At 46.9% G+C, this 23,824-nt stretch overlaps 1 protein-coding gene across 2 annotated transcripts in view; it reads left to right on the forward strand.

The window, feature by feature from the left end:
- Window positions 1–23,824, forward strand: part of MTOR (mechanistic target of rapamycin kinase) — a 95,024-nt gene that overhangs the window by 57,686 nt on the left and 13,514 nt on the right. For both annotated transcript variants that reach the window (XM_058161019.1, XM_058161020.1), the window contains 16 exons: window positions 2,770–2,847; window positions 3,530–3,637; window positions 6,991–7,116; window positions 7,259–7,390; window positions 8,560–8,675; window positions 10,307–10,424; window positions 12,977–13,183; window positions 13,292–13,392; window positions 13,755–13,851; window positions 15,153–15,251; window positions 15,348–15,470; window positions 18,360–18,542; window positions 19,497–19,631; window positions 19,742–19,916; window positions 21,083–21,218; window positions 23,484–23,631. In XM_058161019.1, coding sequence (XP_058017002.1) covers window positions 2,770–2,847; window positions 3,530–3,637; window positions 6,991–7,116; window positions 7,259–7,390; window positions 8,560–8,675; window positions 10,307–10,424; window positions 12,977–13,183; window positions 13,292–13,392; window positions 13,755–13,851; window positions 15,153–15,251; window positions 15,348–15,470; window positions 18,360–18,542; window positions 19,497–19,631; window positions 19,742–19,916; window positions 21,083–21,218; window positions 23,484–23,631 — 2,082 coding nt within the window. The remainder of the gene's footprint in view (window positions 1–2,769; window positions 2,848–3,529; window positions 3,638–6,990; window positions 7,117–7,258; window positions 7,391–8,559; window positions 8,676–10,306; window positions 10,425–12,976; window positions 13,184–13,291; window positions 13,393–13,754; window positions 13,852–15,152; window positions 15,252–15,347; window positions 15,471–18,359; window positions 18,543–19,496; window positions 19,632–19,741; window positions 19,917–21,082; window positions 21,219–23,483; window positions 23,632–23,824) is intronic.

The raw sequence follows: 23,824 nt of genomic DNA on the forward strand, positions 1-23,824 counted from the left end.
TTAATTGTTCTCACTGTCAGGAAATTCCTCCTTAGTTCTAAGTTGCTTCTCTCCTTGATGAGTTTCCACCCATTGTTTCTTGTCCTGCCTTCGGGTGCTTTGGAGAATAGCTTGACTCCCTCTTCTTTGTGGCAGCCCCTGAGATATTGGAACACTGCTATCATGTCTCCCCTGGTCCTTCTTTTCGTTAAACTAGCCATACCCAGTTCCTGCAACCGTTCTTCATATGTTTTAGCCTCCAGCCCCCTAATCATCTTGATTGCTCTTCTCTGCACTCTTTCCAAAACCTCAACATTTTTTTTAATAATGTGACCAAAACTGGATGCAGCATTCCAAGTGTGGTTTTAGGCAAAGGTAAAGGTTCCCCTCGCACATACGTGCTAGTCGTTCCCAACTCTAGGGGGCGGTGCTCATCTCTGTTTCAAAGCCGAAGAGCCAGCGCTGTTCAATGACGTCTCCGTGGTCATGTGGCCGGCATGACTGAACGCCAAAGGTGCATGGAACGCCAAAGGTGGTCCCTATTTTTTCTACTTGTATTTTTACCTGCTTTCGAACTGCTAGGTTGGCAGAAGCTGGGGCAAGTCACGGGAGCTCACCCCATTACGCGGGGTTTTACCAAGGCCTTATATCCTAGGAATAATCGTTGCTTATCTTTCAAAATATCTTGATGAAGGTATCTTTTCTTTTATGTAAACTGAGAGCCTATGCACCAAGACAAATTCCTTCTGTGTCCAATCACACTTGGCCAATAAAATTCTATTCTATTCTATTCTATTCTATTCTATTCTATTCTATTCCATTGCACTCTACTCCACGCCATTCCATTCCATTCCATTCTATGGCTATCATTAACTGTTGTACCTTATGATTCTTGATGAAGGTATCTTTTCTTTTATGTACACTGAGAGCCTATGCACCAAGACAAATCCCTTGTGTGTCCAATCACACTTGGCCAATAAAATTCTGTTCTGTTCTGTTCTATTCTATTCTATTCTATTCTATTCTATTCTATTCTATTCTATTCTATTCCATTGCACTCTACTCCACTTCATTCCATTCCATTCCATTCCATTCTATGGCTATCATTAACTGTTGTACCTTATGATTCTTGATGAAGGTATCTTTTCTTTTATGTACACTGAGAGCATATGCACCAAGACAAATCCCTTGTGTGTCCAATCACACTTGGCCAATAAAATTCTGTTCTGTTCTATACTATTCTATTCTATTCTATTCTATTCTATTCTATTCTATTCAAAGCCAGTTCTGGAGTCCCCTCCGAAATTCAAGGCCGATAGAAACCTCTTAAAAAAAAAAAATCAAGATGATCCAAAGTGACCCTGTCAAAATCCAGGCACTGGAAGTCTATTTCCTTGGACGTGACCCTTTTTCACCTTTTGAATTACAAAAAAAAAAAAAAAAGAAAGAAAGGTTATGTAATGCACCATTCCTGCGACTGCATTGCAGTTTTGGATTATGGTTAGGCCGGATGAGGACCGAACCAAAGGGTTTGCTTGCGTAACCAGCCCTGGAGAGAATGTGTGGCTTGTCCTCCTGCAAGTAAGAAGCCGGGTCCCTTCAGGGGAAATTCTTTCGGTGAGGGGGGGGGCTGCTTCTTTTGTACGGGAGCCCAGCTGAGGTTTTCGGAAGGTTTTCGGCGTCTGGAGAGGTTTTAACTGGCAAGAGCGTTCCCAAGATCCGAGCCGTACTGTCTTGGGATATTTATTCGTCAGATTTGTAAAGACCGCCTGACTTAAATAATTGAAAATAAACCTACAATAAAAAAAAAGAAGAAGAGAGGATGGGGGCCATCTGGGTGAAATAAAACCATCTCAGGCATATGTCTTTCCTACCCAGGCCCACCACTCCACCTAGTTCAAGGCCTGGGGTGGGAAGAGCCAGGAATTAAAGCATAACATAACATAATAACAGTTGGAAGGGACCTTGGAGGTCTTAGAAGAACAATTAACCAGTGGAACAGATTGCCTCCAGAAGTTGTGAATGCTCCAACACTGGAAGTTTTTTTAAGAAGAGGTTGGACAACCATTTGTCTGAAGTGATGTAGAGTTTCCTGCTTGAGAAGGGGGTTGGACTAGAAGACCTCCAAGGTCCCTTCCAACTATTCTATTCTATTCTATTCTATTCTATTCTATTCTATTCTATTCTATTCTACTACTTTACTCTACGCTACGCTACGCTACTGTACTGTACTCTTCTGTTCTACTCTATGCTACGCTACGCTATTCTACTCTATTAATCTATTCTTTTCTATTCTATTCTACTCTATTATTCTACTCTACTCTACTCTACACTATTGTACTGTATTGTACTGTATTTACTCTTCTCTTCTACTCTACTCTACTCTATAATCTATTCTTTTCTATAATATTCTACTCTATTCTACTCTATTATTCTATTATATTCTACTCTACTCTACTCTATGCTATTGTACTGTACTCTATTCTTCTATTCTATTCTATTCTATTCTACGCTATGCTATGCTACTCTAGTCTATTATTCTATTCTATTCTACTCTTCCTTTTACATGACTTGTTTTTTTATACACTGGCTTAGCTCCTTCCATTACATTGTTAATGACGAGAATAGCAAACAAAAGGCTGGGATTCTGGAGACCAAAATCAGGATTCAGCCTCCTGGGGAAGAAAAAAAAAAGTAAAAAGCTGTTTTATCCCCTGATTCTGTTCGGAGAGCTTTTCCTCGGGGTGTGTGTGTGTGTGTGTTCATTTTTCTTCATCTTTCCTCCCCCAGTGCATCGACAAAGCCCGAGATCTCCTGGATGCCGAGCTCACAGCCATGGCAGGAGAGAGTTACAGCCGAGCTTACGGGGTGAGTAGCTCATCTCCTCACCCAGCAGCACGGCAGTCCTTCCTTGGGGATCTACAAGCAGCCTCGACTTACAACAGTCCACTTAGTGCAGGGGTCTGCAAACTTGGCTCTTTTAAGACTTGTGGACTTCAACTCCCAGAGTTCCTCAGCCAGCAAAGCCTCAGCAAAGCCTCAGCCTCAGCAAAGCTGGCTGAGGAACTCTGGGAGTTGAAGTCCACAAGTCTTAAAAGAGCCAAGTTTGCAGACCCCTGACTTAGTGAAAGTTTGACGTTACAATGGCACTAAAAAGAGTGACGTATTTTCATACTTTCGACCCTTGCAGCATGACCCCTCATGCTCAACATTTGATCTGCATTTGGATGCTTGACAACCGATTCACATTTATGACGGTTGCAGTGCCCACGGGGGGGGGGGGTGTCACGTGATCCCCTTTTTGCAACCTTCAGCGAGGGAAACCCAGATCTGCTCAACGACCACGTTACAAATTTAACAACGGCAGCGACTCGCTTCAGAAACGTAGGCGAGAAACGTCACAAAAGGGGGCAAAGCTCGCCGAACACCCGGTCTTCGCTTAGCAACCTAAATTTTGGGCTCCGTTGTGGTCGTCGGTTGAGGACTACCTGTCATTCCGGAGTAGCGATGATGATGATGATGATGATGGTGCCAACCCCTTTTTTTCCAGGCGATGGTCTCCTGCCAGATGTTGTCCGAGCTGGAAGAAGTCATCCAGTACAAGCTGGTGCCGGAACGGCGAGAGATCCTTCGCCAGATCTGGTGGGAGAGACTTCAGGTAAGGCTCCCCTGGAAGCAACAGCTCTGAAGAAGCAGGTCTGATACTCGGAATGTAGACTAGAACTCCCAATTCCCGGCATTTCGCCTGGAGCGCTTTCTGGAGCCGACGTGTCAGTGATTAGAAGCTTTTTGTTTTGGAGGGTTCTTAACATCTAATATTTTGATTGGAAAATTTACCAGACTAGGAACCTGCAGGACATTTTGCCATTGAGACACCGTTCGGCTTGCTGGCCTGCCCGGTTTTGTTACCTGTATCCAGGACTTCCAGGTCTTTATCTTTGGGTTTCTCCCCATCCAGCCTCCTCACAAGCAGAGTGCAGGATCCCAGCTTGGTCTTCCTTCTTTCCTTCCTCCCTCCCGCCCTTCCTCACTCTCCCCCTCCCCATTCCCATCTCCTTCCTCCCTCCCTTCCTCCTTCCCTCCCTCCCTCCCTCCCCATTTCCATCTCCTTCCTCCCTCCCTTTCCTTCCTTCCTTCTTCCTTCCTCCCTCCCTCCCTCCCACTCTCCTTCATCATTACCATCTCCTTTCTCCCTCCTTTCCTCCCTTGCCTTCCTGCCTTCCCATCTCCTTCCTCTCTCCCTTCCTCTCTCTCTCCCTTTCCTTTGTTCCTTCCTGTCTTCCTTCCTTCCTTCCCTTCCCTTCCCTTCCCTTTATCTTCCCTCCCCTCCCTTCCCTTTACCTCTCCTCCCTTCCCCGTTTCCTTCCTTCCTCCTTCCTCCCGCCCTCCCTCCTTCCCCATTCCCATCTCCTTTCTCCCTTCCTTCCTCCCTTGCCTTCCTGCCTTCCCATCTCCTTCCTCTCTCTCTCCCTTTCCTGCCTTCCTGTCTTCCTTCCTTCTCTTCCCTTCCCTTTATCTTCCCTCCTCCTTCCCATCTCTTCCTTCCTTTATCTTCCCTCCCCTCCCTTCCCCATCTCTTTCCTTCCCTTCCCTTTACCTCCCCTCCCTTCCCTGTTTCCTTCCTTCCTTCCTTCCTTCCTTCCTTCCTTCCTTCCTTCCTTCCTTTCCTTCCCTTCCCTTCCCTTTACCTCCCCTCCCTTCCCCATCTCCTTCCTTCCTTCCTTCCTTCCTTCCTTCCTTCCTTCCTTCCTTCCTTCCTTCCTTCCTTCCTTCCTTCCTTCCTTCCTTCCTTCCTGTCTGTTGTGCCTCTTCCTGGGTCCCCCCAGCCTAAGCCCTGTGTACGTGTCACTGCCAGCAGCCGTCTCCTTGTTTCCTATGCCATCTGGGAAGCATTTCGCCTCCAGAGCTGAATTCCTGTCTGGAAGAGCTCAGAGAACATTCCACCGGGGAAGGAAAAGCCGATGGGGGAAAGTCTGCAGATGGAGCTGTTTATCACCCCGAAAAGAGGGGAAACAGGGCAAAGAAAGGACACATACTTCTGGCTCTTACTCATCACATTCTTCTGGATTGTTTAGTGGAAAGTCGGTTTCAAAAAAAGCTTCAAGCAGCATCATCTTTCCTCTAATTTTAGATGAGTGGGAAAGTCGCCCCAAGTGATCCCAGCCCCCTTCCAACAGTTGATCTCCCGGCTTTTAGGGGAAAATAAAATTATTTGAAGAAGGCGCAGAAAACTCTATAGAGACAGCTTTCAGGTTCTCTCCTAGATGGCTAAATAATTAAAAATCAGATGCAGTTGAATCTAGATTTAACAGTAGCAGAATTGGAAGGGACCTTGGAGGTCATCTAGTCCAGGGATCACCAACTGGTGGTCCACGAGAAAATTTTGGTGGTCCACAGAAAAATTATTTGCGTTTTTAATATTACACTAAATCAGGGATCCTCAAAGAAAAGGCCCAGGACGGATATGTGCAGTGAACGTTTGTGTTGGTGCAGAGAGTCTCCCCCTTCGGGGTCTTTTTGTGTGGGTCGGAGGGGGGCAGAAATTCCGACTTGGGGGTCTGCTTCAGCCTCCTGGTGTGGGGCTTTGGGCGAAGGCTGGAGGGAAGTGCCGCTGGTGGCAAAGAGCCGGAGGGCCTCGTTTCAGTGAGACTGCCTCATGGGCTGGAACCGGCTGACCATCTATGCCCGCTGAGTCTGTAGGCGCTGGTACCTGGCCTTGCATTCCCGCAGATCTTCCCTCTGCTTGGAAAGCCTATGCTCCTAGTCCTCAGTGAGGTGCTTCTGCTGAGCTTCCTTCTCGGTCAGATCCAATTTGAATTGAGCTGTTTTGCCAACTCTTTCTCATGGTGGCTGCTTAGCTCCAACAACTGCTTCCTGTTGGGGCCCTAAAGACCCCGGGATGGGGAGGTGAGGAGTTGGCCACGCCCACCCAGTCACATGACCAGCTAGCCACACCCACCCAGCCAGTCATTAGGCAGATCCTATTAGTGGTCCGCAGGATTTAAAATTATGAACTCAGTGGTCTCTGAGGTCCGAAAGGTTGGGGACACCTGATCTAGTCCGACCCCCTGCTCACGCAGGAGACCAGATGAAAATGTTCCATAGATGGCATCTACCACCAGCCAGAATAGCAAAGTTGTTCCCCAATAACTCACCAAAGTGTTGGAAATGCAAGAGCAATTACGGAACATATTATCATCTCTGGTGGGCCTGCCCAGTGGCGAAAAGATTCTGGGCCAAAATTAAAAAGTGGTTACAGGAAATAATACAGAAACCAATAAAGGGAGAGCCAGAACAATTTTTAATTAGGGATTCCAACAGAAAATTATACAAACGATACGCAACATTTAATAGTGGTAGAGGCCGTGGTAGCTCAGGCTGGTAAGAAGCCTGTTATTAGAACACAGCAGCCTGCAATTACTGCAGGTTCAAGCCCGGCCCAAGGTTGACTCAGCCTTCCATCCTTTATAAGGTAGGTAAAATGAGGACCCAGATTGTTGGGGGGGCAATAAGTTGACTTTGTAAATATACAAATAGAATGAGACTATTGCCTTATACACTGTAAGCCGCCCTGAGTCTTCGGAGAAGGGTAGGATATAAATGTAAATTAAAAAAAAAAATACTCCATCTATTCACAGCAGCACGTATAGCCTATTCCCAAAATTGGAAGAATGAAAATCCACCAACAGAGGAAGAACTAATTAAAAAAAATATTAGAATGTGCAAAGATGGACAAACTTACAAAAGAAATGAAAGAGAAAGAGGACACAGAATATTATAAGGTCTGGAGCAAATGCTATGAATGGTTAGAAAATAGGAACGGTAGATAAACAAAAGTAGAGTAAGATAAAACTAAAATGTGTGTAAATAATAGGAAAGGACTGTCTTGAATAGCTGATAAACAGTGAGATCTATATAAATGTTGTATGTTTGTCTTTCGTTTTAATGTGTTTTAAAAATAAAAAACTTTTTACTGGCAAAGAAAGAAAGAGAAACTCCCTTTCTTCCTAGGGTTGCCAGCGGATCGTAGAGGACTGGCAGCGGATCCTCATGGTCCGATCGCTCGTGGTCAACCCCCACGAGGACATGAGAATGTGGCTCAAGTACGCCAGTTTGTGTGGCAAGAGCGGTAGGCTGGTGAGTAACTCTGGCCTCCCCTTCCTTCAGCTTCCCTCCGTAGCTTTTCAGAAGTGTGGACTTCAACTCCCAGAATTCCCCAGCCGGAGGATAAGGTGAGCTCTGCTTGTTCACTTGTCTCTCCTTTTGTTCCTTGCCGAAGGCTTTAGCCCAAAAGACCTTGGTGTTGCTCCTGGGGGTCGACCCATCCCGACAGCTGGACCATCCTTTGCCCACTCTTCACCCTCAAGTGACCTACGCATACATGAAGCACATGTGGAAAAGCGCCCGTAAGGTAGGATGGGGCTACTCTCTTAAGAATGCCTTCCCTTTCTTGCGGAACTCTCTCTGTCTTAGAGCCGTTGTAGTGCTGGCAGATAAAACCGAGCCAGAGATTCCTTTCGTTCCTTGCCACCTTTCTCCCCTCCACAATTTTTGAAGAGAACATGTCTTCCCGCCCCCCTTCTTTTCTGGAGTTGTGTCTGTTTCCGACTGGATGCTGAAGAAAGGTGCCTTTTACGCAAAAACTTCGATACGCACTACAATTCCTTGCAGACCTTTAATGCCCAGCACCAAATGCAGCTAGTCCTCTCTTTACGACTGCCATCGAACCCAAAATTTTGGCTGCTGAGCGAGACATATTTTTTTTAATTGAGGTCCGTCTGCCCCGTTTTAGGACCGTTCTTGCCACAGTGCTTACATGAATCACTGCAGATGTGAAATCAGCCACAGGGTTGTTAAGTGGATCTGGCTTCCCCATTGTTGGAAAGTTCCAAAAAAAAAATGATCGCACAACCCCAGGACACCACAACTGTCCTGGAGTCAGGGAAAGGCCTGGATGAGGGCTGTGCATCAGAGGCGGAGATGGGGCCAGGGCCATCTGGGAGTGATGCACGGACCTCGGAGCCTCCAGAGGCGGACAGCAGAGAGGCAGAGGAACAGGAGGAGCCTGTTCCTAGTGCACGATTGAGAAGAGCTGCCAGAAGGCAAGAGCAGCTGAAGAAAAAAGGACGACTCGGGAGTAAGGCTTAAAAGAGCAGCAACAGCTCTTGGGCTCTTTGTAGGAAAGCAACATTGCTACAATTGTTTCTAGTCGGTGTCTCTTGCTTCTGAATTTTGTGGGGTTCTTGCCAAGAAAAGCCTTTGGCAGAGTGCCAAAGAAGACAAAGGTTTGTGATAAGGCCGAAGGACTTTTTCTGAAGGACTTTGTTTTGAACTTCATTTGGACTAAGCTGGGAATGAAGTAATTCCCAGCTGTTAGCATAATAAAATAGAGTTCTTTAATACTAATTGTGTCTTTTATGCCTAAGTGAGCCTAGGTCACAACACGCCTGTACTTAGAAATGGCTTTTCAGAGCAGAGCAGAGGATGCCCCGCATGGTCCTGGGGGGGGGGGTTTGCAGTCTCCTTAGCAGCCCAGCAGTGACGCATCACAACCCCTTTGCTTTGCTTCTCGTCTTGCAGATCGAAGCCTTCCAGCACATGCAGCATTTCGTGCAGATGATGCAGCAGCAAGCCCAGCATGCCATCGCCACCGAGGATCAGCAGCACCGACAGGAGCTTCACAAGCTCATGGCCCGGTGAGAGACTCGCCTTGCCGAACCCAGGAACGGCAACTGCCCTAACGCAGCCGCCCCCAACATTTTGGGGGCACCAGGGACCCGGTTCCATAGAGGGAGGTTGTTTTTCCGCAGACCGGAGGGGTGTGTGGTTTTGTGTGGTGCCTGCATCCTGCGGATGGGGCTTTGCTTGTTTGCTGCGGCCCAAGGTCGGTCTACAGACCAGGGGTTGGGGACCTCCGATCGAAGGGGAAGAGTCCCATTTCTTACTTTGACAAGATTAAAAGTTCATCTCCTCATATCTTTGGCATACAAGTACCGATCTCTGGTTCCAATAAACCAGAATGAGATAGTGGCAAGAAGTATGTAAATATCTCTTTAGGTCAGGGGTCTCCAACCTTGGCAACTTTAAGACTTGTGGACTTCAACTCCCAAAATTCTGGGAGTTGAAGTCCACAGGTTTTAAAGTTGCCAAGGTTGGAGATCCCTGCTTTAGGTAGCTATCTCTCTAGAAACAGGAGGGTCAGTAGCGCAAAATGTACTTAAGGCTCCCTAAGGAGGCATTTTTTAATTATTATTATTATTTTTGCATTTATATCCCACCCTTCTCCGAAGACTCAGGGCAGCTTACACTATGTTAGCAATAGTCTTCATCCATTTGTATATTATCTACAAAGTCAACTTATTGCCCCCAACAATCTGGGTCCTCATTTACCTACCTTATAAAGGATGGAAGGCTGAGTCAACCTTGGGCCTGGTGGGGCTTGAACCTGCAGTAATTGCAAGCAGCTGCTGTTAATAACAGACTGTCTTAGCAGTCTGAGCCACAGAGGCTTTGTGAGTTCCCTTCCCGGAGCCCTGATGCAGTTATATCCCCAGAGATGGAAAATGGCCTCTTTCTGGCTAATCATCCAGGATCCAGAGCCAAGATTGTGGCCAGTTAGCTCCCAAACACTGAAATTATTAATCAAAGTGTCGTGTTGGTTCCTTGGACAGCAAAGGTGATTAACAAGCAAGTACTGGAGCGCGTAACACCAGACATGTCACCGGAAGGCAAAATCACGAAACTGCCTCTCATTTACTTGACCATGTCATTCGGGGGAATTCACTCGAGTGGCGCGGTGGCCTAGTGGTGGAGCTCTCGCCTCACAATCAGGAGGCTGTTAGTTCGATCCTAGGTAGAGGCAGATGTTTCTCTCTGGGCACACGGAGAATATATCTGCTGAAAAGGGAAAAAAAACTCCGCATTGGCGACAGGAAGGGCACCCGGCCAGTAAACACTCAGCTCCGTTCAGTTGCCCAGACTCCACCCCGCAAGGGATTATGGGGTCGTTAAAAGAGGATGATGATGATGATGATGATGTTGATTCGAGGGAATTCACTGGAGAAAGAAGCAATTGGGTTTGGAAGAGTTAGCGGTAAAAGGAAACCAGGCTGTCAAAGAACGTGGTGGCTGGACACGATCAAAGCTGACAACCAGACACAACATAGCAAAACTTAAAAGGAATAGTGCATGATCAGAAGATATGGAGAAATTTGGCCCATAGAATTGCCAAGAGTCGGATTTGACTTAATGGATAGGCTCCTCCTCTTCCTCCTCCTCCTCCTCCTCCTCCTGTTGGTAACCCAGATTTCTTTGTCCTATTCTCAAGGTGTTTCCTGAAACTGGGAGAGTGGCAGCTGAACCTGCAAGGCATCAACGAGAGCACCATTCCCAAAGTCCTTCAGTACTACAGCGCCTCGACGGAGCACGACCGCAATTGGTACAAAGTAAGTCAAGGGAGAGGTCAGGTCAGGCAGGTCCCTCAGCGGCTTTTAGTGCCGGCTCTCACGTGCCGCCGGCGTAAGAAACCAGGAACCAGGTTGCCTCACCAAGAAGGACTCACTCTGGTCGCAAACTCCAGAGGGAAAACAATGGCATTGCTAAAGGAAGCGAGTCAGTCAAGGGCTGAGCAGCCTTTGGAGGGCGAGGAAGGTTCCGAAAGGAAGAAACGACATCCCCATTTTCATTTGGATTGCTAACGGTGCGGCTGGAATTGACTTTGGACGACTGCCAGTTGGCCAAGTGAAACAAAGCAAAACGTTAAAAAGTAAACGACACTTAATGTAGTTACTTACCAAGCACATCTAAATTATATTAAAAGTAACCAAAATACCTCTACAATCCCCAAGACGTGTCACAACTTTTGAACGCCCCCCAATGTTTGGAAATTGAAGGTTGAAAAATTTGACATGCCCTACGTAAACAGCGACGGTGAATATACGTTCCCCAGGATAAAGTTGCAGGATCCAATCGGTCGGTCACCAGGACCAGAGGTTTTGTCTTCCGAGCTAAAGAGAAGATAGCAATAGCACTTAGACTTGTTGTTGTTGTTAGTTGGGAAGTCGTGTCCAACCCATCGCGACCCCATGGATAACGTTCCTCCAGGCCTTCCTGTCCTCTACCATCCTCTGGAGTCCATTTAAACTCATGCCTACTGCTTCAGTGACTCCATCCAGCCACCTTGTTCTCTGCCGTCCCCTCCTTCTTCTGCCCTCAATCTTTCCCAGCATTAGGCTCTTCTCCAGGGAGTCTTTCTTTCTCATTAGGTGGCCAAAGTCTTTCAGTTACTTCACTTAGATTTATATACCGCTTCACAGTGCTTTTACAGCCCCTCTCTAAGCGGTTTACAGTGTCAGCCTATTGCCCCCAACAGTCTGGGTCCCCATTTTACCCACCCCGGAAGGATGGAAAGCTGAGGGGGGCAGGGAGGGAGGAAGGAGGGAGGGAGGAAAGAAGGAATGGAGGGGGGAAGGAAGGAAGGAAGGAAGAGCAATAGCCCTTAGACTTATATACCGCTTTACAGTGGTTTACAGCCCTCTCTAAGCGGCTTACAGAGTCAGTCTTTTGCCCCCAATAATCTGGGTCCTCATTTTACTGAACATGGAAGGATGGAAGGCTGAGTCAACCTGGAGCCTGGTGAGATTCGAACTGTCAAATTGCAGTCAGTTGGCAGGCAACAGAAGTAGCCTGCAATACTGCACTCTAACCACTGCGCCACCGCGGCTCCCTGAAGATGGGCTCCAGCACTAGTCCGAAAGCTCAGAAGACGGACAAAACCTCTGACTCCAATGACCGACCCAGATTGGATACCTGGCTAAGCATACACAACATTTAAGAAAGCAGGTGTGGCCTGTGTAGTTAAGTTTTAAAGCGAACAGCTGTAGGTTTCAAGGGGGGATTGATCAGGGGAAACCAGATTGCATCACTGTCCTTCAAAAGAGTCAAGAGAAAATTTAGAGAAGGGAGGAGATAAGTCCATATAAGTTTTGTTTCTGGGGAAAACGAGCTGTGGGACCTAAAAGGTGAAGAATAGAATAGAATAGAATAGAATAGAATAGAATAGAATAGAATAGAATAGAATAGAATAGAATAGAATAGAATAGAATAGAATAGAATAGAATTTTTTATTGGCCAAGTGTGATTGGACACACAGGGAATTTGTCTTGGTGCATATGCTCTCAGTGTACATAAAAGAAAAGATACATTCATCAAGAATCATAAGGTACAACATTTAATGATAGTCATGGAATGGAATGGAATGGAATGGAATAGAATAGAATAGAATAGAATAGAATAGAATAGAATAGAATAGAATAGAATAGAATAGAATAGAATAGAATTTCTATTGGCCAAGTGTGATTGGACACACAAGGAATTTGTCTTGGTGCATATGCTCTCAGTGTACATAAAATAGAATAGAATTTTTTATTGGCCAAGTGTGATTGGACACAAGGAATTTGTCTTGGTGCACAGGCTCTTAGTGTACATAAAAGAAAAGATACATTCATCAAGAATCATAAGATACAACACTTAATGATAGTCCTAGAATAGAATAGAATAGAATAGAATAGAATAGAATAGAATAGAATAGAATAGAATTCTTTATTGGCCAAGTGTGATTGGACACACAAGGAATTTGTCTTGGTGCATATGCTCTCAGTGTACATAAAAGAAAAGATACATTCATCAAGAATCATAAGGTACAACACTTAATGATAGTCCTAGAATAGAATAGAATAGAATAGAATAGAATAGAATAGAATAGAATAGAATAGAATAGAATAGAATAGAATAGAATAGAATAGAATTCTTTATTGGCCAAGTGTGATTGGACACACAAGGAATTTGTCTTGGTGCATAGGCTCTCGGTGTACATAAAAGACAAGATACCTTCATCAAGCTACAACACTTGCAACACTTAATGATAGTCATCTGACTCAAGGACTGAACTGGTGCCTCAGTCAGTGGCCAGATTATGCCTTTCTCTTTCTCTTCCCAGGCTTGGCATGCCTGGGCAGTGATGAACTTCGAAGCAGTCCTGCATTACAAACTCCAGAATCAGGCCCGGGACGAGAAGAAGAAGCTGCGCCATGCCAGTGGGACCAGCGTCACCAGCGCCAACACGGAAGGCAGCAACAGCGAAAGTGAGGCCGAGAGCGCTGAGAACAGCCCCGCCCCTTCACCTGTGCAGAAGAAGGTCACTGAGGTCAGGCTGCTCCCACGGGGTCAGAGCCTCCTCCTCCTCCTCCAAGAAATCCTTGACTCCCCTTTTACTTGTGAGGATAACTCATCCCTCCTTCTCTCTTCCCGACAGGACTTGTCCAAAACCCTCCTCATGTACACCGTGCCGGCAGTTCAGGGCTTCTTCCGATCCATCTCTTTGTCCCGGGGAAACAACCTGCAGGATACGCTCAGGTGCCTTTTGATTTGACACCTTTAATCATCATCAGGTTTTGGGGGTGGGGTTAGCGGGAGGGTTAAGCCCAGTGGTGAAATCCATTTTTTTTTTACTACCGGTTTGGTGGGCGTGGCTTGGTGGGCGTGGCAGGGGAAGGATACTGCAAAATCTCCATTCCCACCCCACTCAGGGGCCAGCCAGAGGTGGTATTTGCCGGTTCTCCGAACTGCTCAAAATTTCCGCTACTGGTTCGCTAGAACCTGCTGGATTTCACCCATGGTTAAGCCCACGGGCAAAGTTGTGCCCCCACTCCCACCTTTGTAATTCTTCCCTAAGGAGGAAAACGGAGCTCATGGAATTGGTTTGTTTTTTTCTCCAGGGTTCTTACATTGTGGTTTGACTATGGCCACTGGCCAGAAGTCAACGAAGCCTTGGTGGAAGGGGTCAAGGCCATCCAGATAGACACCTGGCTTCAGGTAAGGGGCTGGTTTGAAAGTACGAACCACCTGTCTGTCAGAGTTTGTTGCGAAAATCACATCCAGAAAGCACGCACAGATAACTGATTCAGCAGGATTCATTCACTTCTCTTTATATACAGTATAACACACAGAGATAACTATACAATACCAATGGCAGATTTTCCAGTGTGGTAGTAGTTACAAGCAAACACGGGCAGCAGAGAGAACAGCAGAGATGAGTTTCAGTTTCAATTCAGCAGAGCAGACTAATTTGCAGCTTCAGAGCTCAGAGCTTAATACAGAGCCATGCCCAGGCTCCTCCCAGTTTCAGTTTCCAAACAGTCCTCACTGGCTGATTTAGTTGCTATGCCTATTCATTGGCTGACCTTGCCACCATGCCCTATTCCAGTTCATGAATATGCTGACACTGTCTTACTTGGGCAAGATGGGTGGACTTCAACTCCCAGAATCCTCCAGCTAGCACGCCCCACCTTCCATATTTTTTTTTATTTTTTATAGAATTTTTTTTATAGAATTTTTTATTGGCCAAGTGTGATTGGACACACAAGGAATTTGTTTTGGTGCATATGCTCTTAGTGTACATAAAAGAAAAAAGAAAAAAATACATCAAAGGTACAACATTTACAACACAAATGATGGTCATAGGTTGCAATTTAACCCTTAATGATAGCAACAAAAAGTTACAGTCATACAGTCATAAGTGGAAAGAGATTGGTGATGAAAATGATGAGAAGATTAATAGTAGTGCAGATTTAGTAAATAGTTTGATAGTGTTGAGGGAATTATTTGTTTAGCAGAGTGATGGCCTTCGGGAATAAACTGTTCTGTAGCGTTGTTTTGAAGGTAGGAGTTGAAACATTTTATGTCCAGGATGTGAGGGATCTGTAAATATTTTCACGGCCCTCTTCTTGATTCGTGCAGTATACAGGCCCTCAATGGAAGGCAGGTTGGTAGCCATTGTTTTTTCTGCAGTTCTAATTATCCTCTGAAGTCTGTGTCTTTCTTGTTGGGTTGCAGAACCGAACCAGACCGTTATAGAGGTCATCCGCTAACATGTGATGTCAGCAAAAATATTCTTCCTCCTTCTTGTGTAGTTTGGTCATGGTTTTTTGGCAGGGGCCGTTCTCCAGTCTTGACCCAGAGCTCTGGATTTTAAAATAGGAAGCTCCGCCTCCTGCAGCGGATAGTAGAATTTGTTGAGTGGCAGCTGCCTGATTATACAGCTTTAAGAAAGGGTAGAATAAATTCCCCACCCCCCCTCCTTATCTCTCCTTCTCTTGCTCCCCTTGAAAAATCAGGTAATCCCACAGCTGATTGCAAGAATCGACACACCTCGGCCATTGGTGGGACGGCTCATTTACCAGTTGCTCACTGATATTGGAAGGTACCATCCCCAGGTGAGACCTCCCTACACACACACACATACACACGTTTCAGACTCCAAACCTTCCAAGCTTTGACGAATTGCCCTTTTGTTCTGGTCCCTCCTATAGGCTCTGATCTATCCATTGACGGTCGCCTCCAAGTCAACGACGACAGCCCGGCACAATGCTGCTAACAAGATCTTGAAAAATATGTGCGAACACAGCAACACGCTCGTCCAACAAGCCATGATGGTGGGTAATATACAGGGGTGGGGGCTGCTGGGGGTTCGGGAGAACCTCTAGGTAAGATTCTGTGCAGTTCGGAGAACCCCTAAATCCCACTCCTGGCTGGCCCCTCCCACCTCACCCCTCCCAGGAGTCCCCACGCGGCCCATTGGAGGTAAGTGCAGGGTGCACGCGGAGGCTCGGGGAGGGCGAAAAAGGGGCCTACCGGACATTCCAGAGCAGCGGTCTCCAACCTTGGTCCCTTTAAGAATTGTGGACTGGCTGGCTGAGGAACTCTGGGAGTTGAAGTCCGCAAGTCTTAAAGGGACTAAGGTTGGAGACCCCTGTTCCAGAGGGCCTCCAGGGCCTGGGGAGGCTATTTTTGCCCGCCCGGAGGCTCAAGGAAAGACTCCAGAGCCTGGGGAGGACAGAAACGTCCCCCCCACCCGAGGTCATCTAGGCCACGCCCACCATGGCCACGCCCACCCACCCAGCAACCAGGCAGAGAACCCTTTATTAAAAGTTTTTGAAGCCCACCCCTGGTCATATATACAACTCCCTGCTAACATGCAAAACCATAAGGAACAAGCCGCTTCGTTCTTTTATACCCTCGCCCTGATCTTCGTCGATTTATATCATTTCAGTCAACTTTCCCGGTTCACTCCCAATTACCCAGCTTTGCCTTTGTTTTATTCAGTTTTGCAAATGCTGATTCTTTTTCTATGTGTGTGTGTGTGTGTGCGTGCGCCTATTTATAGCACGCGCAGTTTGAAAGAATTCGATCAGGGCTCAGAAAAGAGTGGATTTTTTAAAAAGTTTTATATTTTTTAAAAAAAACCGTGTTTCTCCACCAATCTGTCTGTTCATGGTACATATGGTTGTGCTCTGGCTTATTAACTTTTATAATCCTTATTTGGATAATCTCGTGCAAGCTGTTGCCCCTCCTCAGAACCGTAGCTACTATACACCGGTTCCCTAAATGCTACTTAAAGCAAGTTTGGGCCGAGAATGAGATCCTTTCCCAAAAACTGGGGAAACTGCCAATCTGTTGACGCTCCCTGGCCTCCGTTTACACTCTCTGCTGCTGCTGCTGCTGCTAAGACCAGAAGTGGGAAAGGGAGCTTACTAAAGGCCACAAAGGAGCCCTTTTGTTACAGATGCTGGGATTGTCTCATAAGCAACTTTATGCATCCCTTGAGAACAGTTGTGTGACTCCCTCTTGCAGTCAGTCTGGGTTAGATCCAGTGGCGAAATTTAAGATTTGTTACTACCGCTTCTGTGGGCGTGGATTGGTGTGGGGGGAGGAGATAATATGACTGGTTGGGCGTGGCCAACTTTTTTTTTAAACTTTTAAAAGCATTTTTTTGCTACAGCCTCTTCGGCCGAAGAGGTTGTAAAAAATGCCTTTAAAAGGCTCTGACGATCCCAAAGAACATGAAGGCTTTTTGGATAAGAATTTGGTGGATTATACAAAATGTTCTGAAAAAGAAGATAAAAGTTCCTGCCGCAATTTTTTTTGTTGGGAATTATTACGGACTGTACAGTAATTGAGACTAAACTGATTTTAAATTTAATAACAGTGGCAAGATTACTGATAGGACAGTATTGGAAGAAAAAAGAACTACCTACAGTAGAAGAATGGATATTGAAAGTTGCCAATTTGGCTGAGATGGCAAAAATCTCAGCCTTTTTGAAAGACAATACGCAAGAAAGATACTTAAATGAATGGAAAAAATGGATTGACTATATTCAAACCAGATATCAGATGAAGAGATATCAGACTGCCTTTGAATGATTAGGACATATTACTTCTGATTGTTTTGGGGGAGGTTAGGAACTGATGAGAATTGTAGGAGTATAATAGAGTTGGGAGGGAAATTTTTTTAGCATATGTTTGTTTTATTTTTAACTATACCTTGTGTTTGTTCCAGGAAGTTGGGGGGAAGGGGGGAGGGTGGTTTGTGAAGGGAGGGGGGAGGGGGGAAAGGTGGGAAAAAATTTTTTGTCAAACTTTTTGAATTAAAAAAAAAAAGCTGACAATCCCAGCTGAGTTGCCTGATCATCAGAGGCTTTTGTTTTCTTTTAAAAGCATTTTTTTTGCCTTTAAAAGAAAAAAAAAGCGCATATCCGTTCAGTGGATGCCGAGGGTCATTTTCTTGCTTAGTTCTCTCGGCATCTGCTGCTACTTCTCTGCTGATCTTAATGCTAGCAAGATTATTTTCTCAATTGGTGTAGGTTCGAAACACCAATCTTCCACTGCTGACATGGTAAGTTTTTCCTTCAACCTGGCCTTATTCATGTCAGAATATTCATGACTGGGAAGACATGGTAACAAGTTCAGCCAATGAATAGGCATAGCAACTAAGTCAGCCAATGGGAGCTGAAGCAGTTTGGAGTCTGGGCGTGGCTTAACTTCTGAGTCTGTCTGCTGAGAATTGAAAGTGAAAGTAGTCTGCCGTACTCCGCTTCTGTTTTGCTCGTAACTGCTACCTTGGAAGAATCTGCTGTTGGTATTGTACATTTATTCATGTGTTATTATGTATATAGAGCAGAGGTCTCCAACCCTGGCAACTTTTAGACTTGTGGACTTCAACTCCCAGAGTTCCTCAGCCAGCAAAGCTCCCAGAGTTCCTAAGCCAGCAAAGCAAATCTGGCCGAGGAACTCTGGGAGTTGAAGTCCACAAATCTTAAAGTTGCCAAGGTTGGAGACCCCCTGATATAGAGAGAAATTAATGAATCCTGCTGTGTGTGCTTTCTGGATTTGATTTTGCAACAAACTGAGAGCTCAATCCAGCAGAGTGGGGTGGAGAACATAGGGACACTTCAGTGAAGAGACTAAGACTCCCATGCAGTTGAACGGCAATGCACACCGCTCACTCTCCTTTTGCCTTTTAACTTCCTCTTCTCTGCCACCAGGTGAGCGAAGAGCTGATCCGCGTGGCCATCCTGTGGCACGAGATGTGGCACGAAGGGCTGGAGGAAGCGTCTCGCCTCTATTTCGGGGAGAGGAACGTGAAGGGGATGTTCGAAGTGCTCGAGCCGCTGCATGCCATGATGGAGCGTGGGCCTCAGACGCTCAAGGAAACCTCCTTCAACCAGGTAGCAACAAAAGAGGGAAACAAATCAGGTTCCACAGCTGCCCATAAAAAAAAAAGAAAAAGAAAACCCAAGAATTTGAGCTGGATATAGGAACACTGGCTTAAAGGAACAGCCTCCGTCTGACATAATGAATTACGAGATGCCACATCAGGGGCCTCTTAGCGGTCAGCCAGAAGCCATGAGCAATAGCTCTGGTTGAGGATCAGGAAAGAGAAAGCCCAAATGATTGCTGTTTTAAATTGCTTTTCCAAGGGGGAAGGCATTTGTAGGTGGTGTTCTGACCTAGGGTTCCTTAGAAATTAAACAGCACAAGCTTAGTCCCGGCAAACCTCTTTAATTCATACGGCTGTAAATTACTTTCATTTACAGTCCGCAAGGCTTGATAAACAGTCTTTCAGAGGAAGCTTATCAACACCCACCTTTCTCACGTGGAACGTTGCCAGACAGCTAATGTCCAGATGCAGGGCAAGGCCAAACTTGGCACAGAGTCATATACAGAATTTTCAAATTTTGAATCGGCCAGATGAACTAATTGCTTCCTGCAAAAGCTCACGTCCCGTTCGCATCTCTTTTATGTTTTATGGGAGGGGCCAATCATCTCCAAGCCTTACTCCCAAGTCAACCCTGTTTCCTTAATTGTTCCTGTCTCCTAGCAGCTCTGCGCATGCGCACACTGGGAACAGGCTCCCGCTGTTCTTCTGCCTCACTGATGTCAGACTCTGGAGGCAGCAAAGAACTACCCGATGTCCTTGGCCCCCTCTCTGCCTCCAACGCAGAGCCCTCGTCCGAACCTTCTCCAGACTCCAGGACTGGCCCACGTTCCTCCCCAACCTCCTCACTGTCCGACTCTGCAACCAGCTCTGCTGTGTGGATCAGCCACAACAGGTGGCTGATCCCCACGATCAGCCTTTCGATCTGTCCGTAAGCCCAGAGCAACTGTTTCCTTTCCTGCAGGCTTACGGCAGAGATCTGATGGAGGCTCAGGAATGGTGCCGGAAATATATGAAATCAGGAAATGTCAAGGATCTCACCCAGGCTTGGGATCTGTATTACCACGTCTTCCGGCGCATCTCCAAGCAGCTGCCTCAGGTTTGGGAAGGGAGGATCTTGGTCCCCTGTGGGGATTTTGTTTCCATCTGTCCTTCAGAACAGTGTCCTAAACTGCTTCGTTTGCTTACTTCCCATCTTGCCAACAACAGCTGACATCCTTGGAGCTCCAGTACGTTTCCCCCAAACTCCTGATGTGCCGCGATTTGGAGCTGGCCGTCCCGGGGACGTACGACCCCAATCAGCAGATCATCCGCATTCAGTCCATCGCGCCCTCCCTGCAAGTCATCACCTCCAAACAGAGGCCGAGGAAGTTGACCTTAATGGGTGAGAAATTGGCTCTGGATGAGCAAAGGGGCTTTTCAGAGACCTCCGACTTTGCTTGGCTTCTCTCGGCTACGACTGAGTTGCCCGATTCCAGATGTATCAGTTGCCGGGTTCTCTCTTGCAGAACGGCACCCAATTAAAAAGATATCGCGTTCGGAAGAGGCCAGCCGATGCGATGATTCCTTGGGCAGCCATATCCCATTCATGTACCTCTCAGGATGCAGAACAAATCAATTTCTTGTAGCTGTCCAGTTCGTGAGCAGATCCTTTAAGGAGGCCAATCAGTCCAGCAATAAAATGCATCCAGGCTAAGAAAGGAGGCGTGTGAAATTAATGGGTGTCGTGACAATTGAAGAAGCTCGGGAAGGATCAGCGAACGTTTTGCCTACGGGATTCGGTTTTATTCTAGTATATTTTGCCTTGTTCATCATTAACTTAAGGGCAGTGCGTGCTTATTATTTGACCTGTAGGAAGTTAACCAATGGCAGTAGCACGTATATACCACTTCATAGCGCTTTACAGGGGGATGCAGTGGCTCAGTGGCTAAGAGGCTGAGCTTGTCGATCGAAAGGTCGGCAGTTCAGCAGTTCGAACCCCTAGTGCCGCATAACGGGGTGAGCTCCCGTTCCTTGTCCCAGCTTCTGCCAATCTAGCAGTTCGAAAGCACATTAAAAAAATGCAAGTAGAAAAAGAGGGACCACCTTTGGTGGGAAGGGAACAGTGTTCTGTGCGCCTTTGGCATTGAGTCATACCGGCCACATGACCACAGAGACGTCTTTGGACAGTGCTGGCTTTTCGGCTTTGAAACAGAGATGAGCACCGCCCCCTAGAGTCGGGAACGACTAGCACATATGTGCGAGGGGAACCTTTACCTTTACCTAATGCTTTACAGCCCTCTTGTAAGCAGTTTACAGTGTCAGCCTATTGCCCCCAACAATCTGGGTCCTCATTTTACTGACTTTAGAAGGATGAACGTTTGAGTCAACCGTGAGCCGGTGAGACTTGAACTGCTGGCAGTCAGCCGAGGTAGCCCGCAGTACTGCCTTCTAACCACTGCACCACTAAACCAACATAATACAACACCTTCTACCTTGCCTCGGAGGCAAGTTCTTTCTTGGCTTCACCGGTTTCACACACCTCAAGGGGTCTTTTCCTCTTTTCCACAGGAAGCAACGGGCACGAGTTTGTGTTTCTTCTGAAAGGACACGAGGACCTTCGCCAGGACGAAAGGGTGATGCAGCTCTTCGGCCTTGTGAACACTCTCCTCGCCAACGACCCCACGTCCCTCCGTAAAAACCTCAGGTGCCTCCCCTGCCTTCATCCCAGCCAGCATTAATGGCTTGTTAGAAAAGATGGGTGGCAAGGTCTCCTTCGGCGCAACAAGGGAGAAACTAGAAATTGCAAATGGTTTGGAGGGAACAATACAGGGGAATATAGAAGCGGAATATAGAGGTGTTGTAAGACGGAGAAGAGACCTTTGGTGGAGTTGCCGTAACTTTACTAGATGCTTTTTTTTGAATGCTGCAATAGTTAGTACCGTGTTTCCCCAAAAATAAGACCCTGTCTTATATTTTTTTGAACCCTGAAATAAGCGCTTGGCTTTACTGCCATGCGCTCAAAAGCCCGATTGGGCTTATTATCAGGGGATGTCTTATTTTTGGGGAAACAGGATAGATAGATAAAATGATAGATAATCATATAGATAGAGAGAGAGACAAAGAGAGACAGAGATAGATATTTATTTTATTTTATTTATTACATTTGTATATCGCCCTTCTCCTGAAGGACTCAGGGCGGTTTACAGTCAATTTAAAAGATACAATAAATACACATTAAAAACAGACTAAAATGTATATAAATAATGGCCAAAATATTTAAAAACTAATTAATACAAAAAACTAAAACCCCATTTAAAATTACTTAGTCAGGCTAGCCCAGCTCGATGGAATAAAAGAGTCTTCAACTCACGGCGGAAGGTCTGAAGGTCGGGGAGTTGGCGAAGCCCCGGAGGCAGCTTGTTCCAGAGGGCAGGAGACCCCACAGAGAAGGCCCTACCCCTGGGGGTTGCCAGTCGACATTGTTTCACCGACGGCACCCCAAGGAGGCCCTCCCTGTGAGAACGCACAGGTCGATGGGAGGCTGTTTGTGGCAGTAGGCGGTCCCATAAATAGCCCGGTCCTAAGCCATGGAGCGCTTTAAAGGTGGTAACCAACACTTGAATTGCACCCAAAAGACCACCGGAAGCCAGTGCAGCCCGCGCAGGAGCGGTGTTATATGGGAACCACGAGGTGCTCCCTCTATCACCCGCGCGGCTGCATTCTGGACCAGTTGGAGCTTCCGGGTGCTCTTCAAGGCGAGCCCCATGTAGAGAGCATTGCAGTAGTCCAGGCGAGATGTAACGAGGGCATGAGTGACTGTGCGCAGAGAAACCCGGTCCAGAAAGGGGCGCAACTGGCGGATCAGGCGGATCTGATAAAAAGCTCCCCTGGCGATGATAGATAGATAGACAGACAGACAGACAGACAGAGATATACAGTTCATACATACAGTATATTGGCCAGCTTCAAAACCTTTTACCGTGTTTCCCCGAAAATAAGACCCTGTCTTATATTTTTTTGAACCCTGAAATAAGCGCTTGGCCTTATGGCCATGCGCTCAAAAGCCCGATTATCAGGGGATGTCTTATTTTGGGGGAAACAGGGTAATCCCATTTTAAGAATGGGAGGAAGCAGCATGAAGTTGCCAATGCCAGCAGGTGTCCTGATCTAGGCTTCCCAAAAGCACGAAGCAGATTCCTTGTCCCGACAAAATCCCTTTTTATTAAGCTAATGTGAATTCCTGTCATTCACATCCAGCGAAGTCCCGGCAAACAGTCTTTCAAGGTTGAATTTACAACCACAGACCTTATCAGGCTTTGGAGAGCTGCCAGGCCGATATCTTACCAAACGTGTATGAGAAAACACTTGGCAAGGAGTCTCTGAGAGTCACAAACGGATCTTCACACTAATGAAATGAACTAATTGCCTCCTGCAAACTCCACTCCCCTTTCTCTCCTCTTTATTCCCTATGGGAGGGGCCATTCACCGTCCACCTGTGGCTTTACTCCTGAGTCGACCCTTGTTCCTTAGCTGTTCGCTTCTCCTGGCAGCTCTGTGCATGCACACACTGGGAACAGGCTCCAGCTGTTCTTCTGCCCTGCTGATGTCCGACTCCGAAGGCAGCTGATAACTGTCAGAGGGCCCTGGCCCCCTCTCTGCCTCGGATGCAGAGCCTTCCCCAGACTCCAAGACTGGTCCATGTCCCCCCCCCAACCTCCTCACTGTCCGATTCTGCTGCCAGCTCCATTGGCTGCTGGCGGGCCACAACAACAGGGTCTTTGTGTGACGCCCAGGTCAGCCATGATTACAGGCTGCTCCAACTAAGCCAACATATTACGTAAATTCATTAGGACAGCATGTACGTCAGCCTCCATGTGTCTGTGAGCACATTTTTTAAACCCCATTTGTCTGTGAGCAGAAATCCCAGCCTTTTCAACGCGTATTCTCCTCCCCCTTTCTCCTCCTCTAGCATCCAGCGCTACGCGGTGATCCCTCTCTCCACCAACTCCGGGCTTATAGGCTGGGTGCCCCACTGCGACACCCTGCACGCTCTGATTCGAGACTACCGGGAGAAGAAGAAGATTCTGCTCAACATTGAGCATCGCATCATGCTGAGGGTGAGCTCCTGCCCCCTGCTCGATCTTCAGGGTTTCGCAACTCATGTGTTCTGTCCCTGAATCTCAGGCTGAGGAAACACGGCTGGGTAGCCAGACCAGGGGGTGAAATGCTCCCAGTTCAGACCGGACCGCTCGATCCGGTAGCGATGGCGGCGGGTGGTTCAGAGAACTGGTAGCAAAAATCCCTGCCCCC

Source organism: Ahaetulla prasina, chromosome 18 (genome assembly GCF_028640845.1).
Source record: "Ahaetulla prasina isolate Xishuangbanna chromosome 18, ASM2864084v1, whole genome shotgun sequence".
NCBI lineage: Eukaryota > Metazoa > Chordata > Lepidosauria > Squamata > Colubridae > Ahaetulla > Ahaetulla prasina.